The 2,500-nt window shown below is 44.0% G+C and overlaps 1 protein-coding gene across 1 annotated transcript in view; it reads right to left on the reverse strand.

Moving 5' to 3' along the window:
• The window catches only part of LOC310776328 (uncharacterized protein), a gene marked incomplete at its 5' end in the record, with an annotated part of 5,414 nt that overhangs the window by 152 nt on the left and 2,762 nt on the right, over window positions 1-2,500 (reverse strand). The window contains 4 exons of the mRNA XM_083636529.1: window positions 1-82; window positions 485-595; window positions 855-1,064; window positions 1,769-2,014. The exon at window positions 1-82 is cut by the window's left edge and continues 152 nt beyond it. Of these exons, the coding sequence (XP_083492655.1) occupies window positions 513-595; window positions 855-1,064; window positions 1,769-2,014 (539 nt within the window). The 3' untranslated portion in view covers window positions 1-82; window positions 485-512. The remainder of the gene's footprint in view (window positions 83-484; window positions 596-854; window positions 1,065-1,768; window positions 2,015-2,500) is intronic.

The following is a 2,500-nucleotide window of genomic DNA, read 5'->3' on the forward strand; positions in this document are numbered from 1 at the left end:
TCTGTCCTCTGTGCGTGCATGTGTGCGTGTGCGTGCGTGTGCATGTGTGCGTGCGTGTGTGTCTTCTGTCCTCAGTTTCCTCCTGTTTAGAGAGAAAAAAAAACATCTTTTAATCGGTTTTATTTTAAAGAAGCACATTTTGGGAGATTCACTTATTTGCCATATTCCCAATAGTAAGACTAGAAGATAGAGTTAACTTTCTTTTCTCTGCGTGTGTAGTAGAAAATAGTGAGCGATAGTTAGTTGGTCTCGCCTCAATGGGAGGAAAGAGTTAACAGACCCAACACACACACACACACACACACACACACACACACACCACTCAGAACATGTAATCACCGTTTGTGTGTGTGTGTGTGTGTGTGTGTGTGTGTGTGTGTGTGTGTGTGTGTGTGTGTGTGTGTGTGTGTGTGTGTGTGTGTGTGTGTGTGTGTGTGTGTGTGTGTGTGTGTGTGCGTGTGTGTGTACTGATTGTCATAGTTACCTGTGCAACATCTCAAGGGGCTATTGTGTCAATAAATTCTCAAAGTCTCTATTTCTGTCTTGGTGCCGGTCTTCTGAGGTTTAAAGACAACCTTCCCATAAGTCACCTGACCTGAGAGAGAGAGAGATTTCACATAAATTATCCAATCACAGAAAAAGCTAACAACAAATGTTGATTAATAGTTTGGAATTTGGCAAACTGGGAAATTGTGACTAGATTAGCCACGGGGACTTGTCTATTACAGTCTACTGTAATTGTCACTAGACTACACAAGTCTCTCATCTAGATCTATTGTAACCAGATTAGACACGGTGACTGGCTTAATTACAGTATAGATCTATTCTAACTAGATCCATTTGACATTTGGTACCTGCTCGTTTCCTCCGGAGCAGCAGTGCTCCAATCAGAAGCAGGACCAGTAGCAGCACACACAGCAGCGCTGCGAGGACTGGGAGCAGTGGGAAGGGAGGAGAGTCTGTGGAGGTGGATTTGGATTGAGGAGAAGGCAGGGAGGAGGCTGACAGAGAGGAGAGAGGAGTGGAGGGAGGACTGCTAGTAGGAGGAGCGGCTGTAGGGTGGGCTGGAAGAGAAACCAGGAGAAAGAGTTGACTGTCAGTAAACTGATGCAGTTCATTGTCCGGCCAGTAGGTGGCAGGGTGTTTTGGGTCACAAGTAGGCCAAGGTCTTTTTCTTTTCTTCTTCTTTTTTACAGATTATGAAAGTGCAGATTATAAGCTTTCAAATGATGGGTCACACGTTGAAATCTGAAAATGGTTTAAGAAGATATTATGCTTATTTGAATGTCCCTAAAACATTCCTAATGCTGCTAAAAGCAACAGAGAAACTGAACAAGCTTAGTTTGCTAAGAAATTAGCAAGGCCTGCTAAAAAAGCAGGCCTGCTTTATTGCACAATTCATATCTAATGGTTTTCAGCGTGTAGCAATGAGCTACAGTAGCATTGTTGATGTTGTTTCACAGCGGCGCAGGCATTTGAGATCAATCACCAATAGCAGAGCTTAGACCAGCAGGCTGTTTCCATGCAGCTACACTTCAGCAAGCGAGATGATCCACATCTAAACTTCTAATCAACATCTATACTTCTAATCAACATCTAAATGTACGTAATATGATGGGGGGATGATTTCCTTTCTTTCTTTCTTTCTTTCTTAAAGAACGTATCTTGATTTGTGCAATTTCATCGTTGCCTACTTGTTGTTATTTCACATATTTAAACACAACTGTAGCATAATAACTGGTGTGTCATATCAACAGGAGGTCCTGACCTCTGACAGACAGCTGGCTGCCTGGTGATCCTCCATCAGAAGTAGTGTAGCAGCTGTAAGAACCGGCATCAGACTGGTCCACATTACTGATGGTGAACTCCCTTCCAATGGAAGGTCCAATGGGAGTGTCATTCATGATGAAATGAACATATGTGTTGTTGGAGGAAGATTTAGTTCTACAGCGCAGAGTGACATCACTTCCCTCCATCACAGGAAGTGCAGGAATCTCCAGGATCACAGAACCACCTGAAACACACAGAGAGACACAAGCAGAGTCACACATATATATATAGTCCAGTTAGACCAGAGCAATGAGTTAGCCCAGTTAGACCAAAGTCATATAGACATGAGTTAGTCCAGTTAGACTGGAGCCATGAGTTAGTCCAGGTAGACCAAAGCCGTTTAGAGAGAGTTAGCCCAGTTAGCCCAGAGCCATGAGTTAGTCCAGTTAGCCCAGAGCCATGAGTTAGTCCAGTGAGACCCGAGCCACGAGTTAGTCCAGTTAGATCAGAGTCAGGAGTTAGTCCACTTAGACCAGAGCCATGAGATAGTCCAGTTAGTCCAGAGCTATTATTTAACCCAGTTGGACCAGAGCCATGAGTTAGTCCAGTTAGACCACAGCCATATATAGAGAGTTGGTCCAGTTGGACCAGACTCAGAGTCATGTATAAACCGAGTTAATCCAGTTAGACCAGAGTCGTGGACAGAGTTAGTCCAGTTGGCCCAGAGTCA

This window comes from Poromitra crassiceps (genome assembly GCF_964638095.1).
Source record: "Poromitra crassiceps genome assembly, chromosome: 5".
Classification (NCBI taxonomy): Eukaryota; Metazoa; Chordata; class Actinopteri; order Beryciformes; family Melamphaidae; genus Poromitra; species Poromitra crassiceps.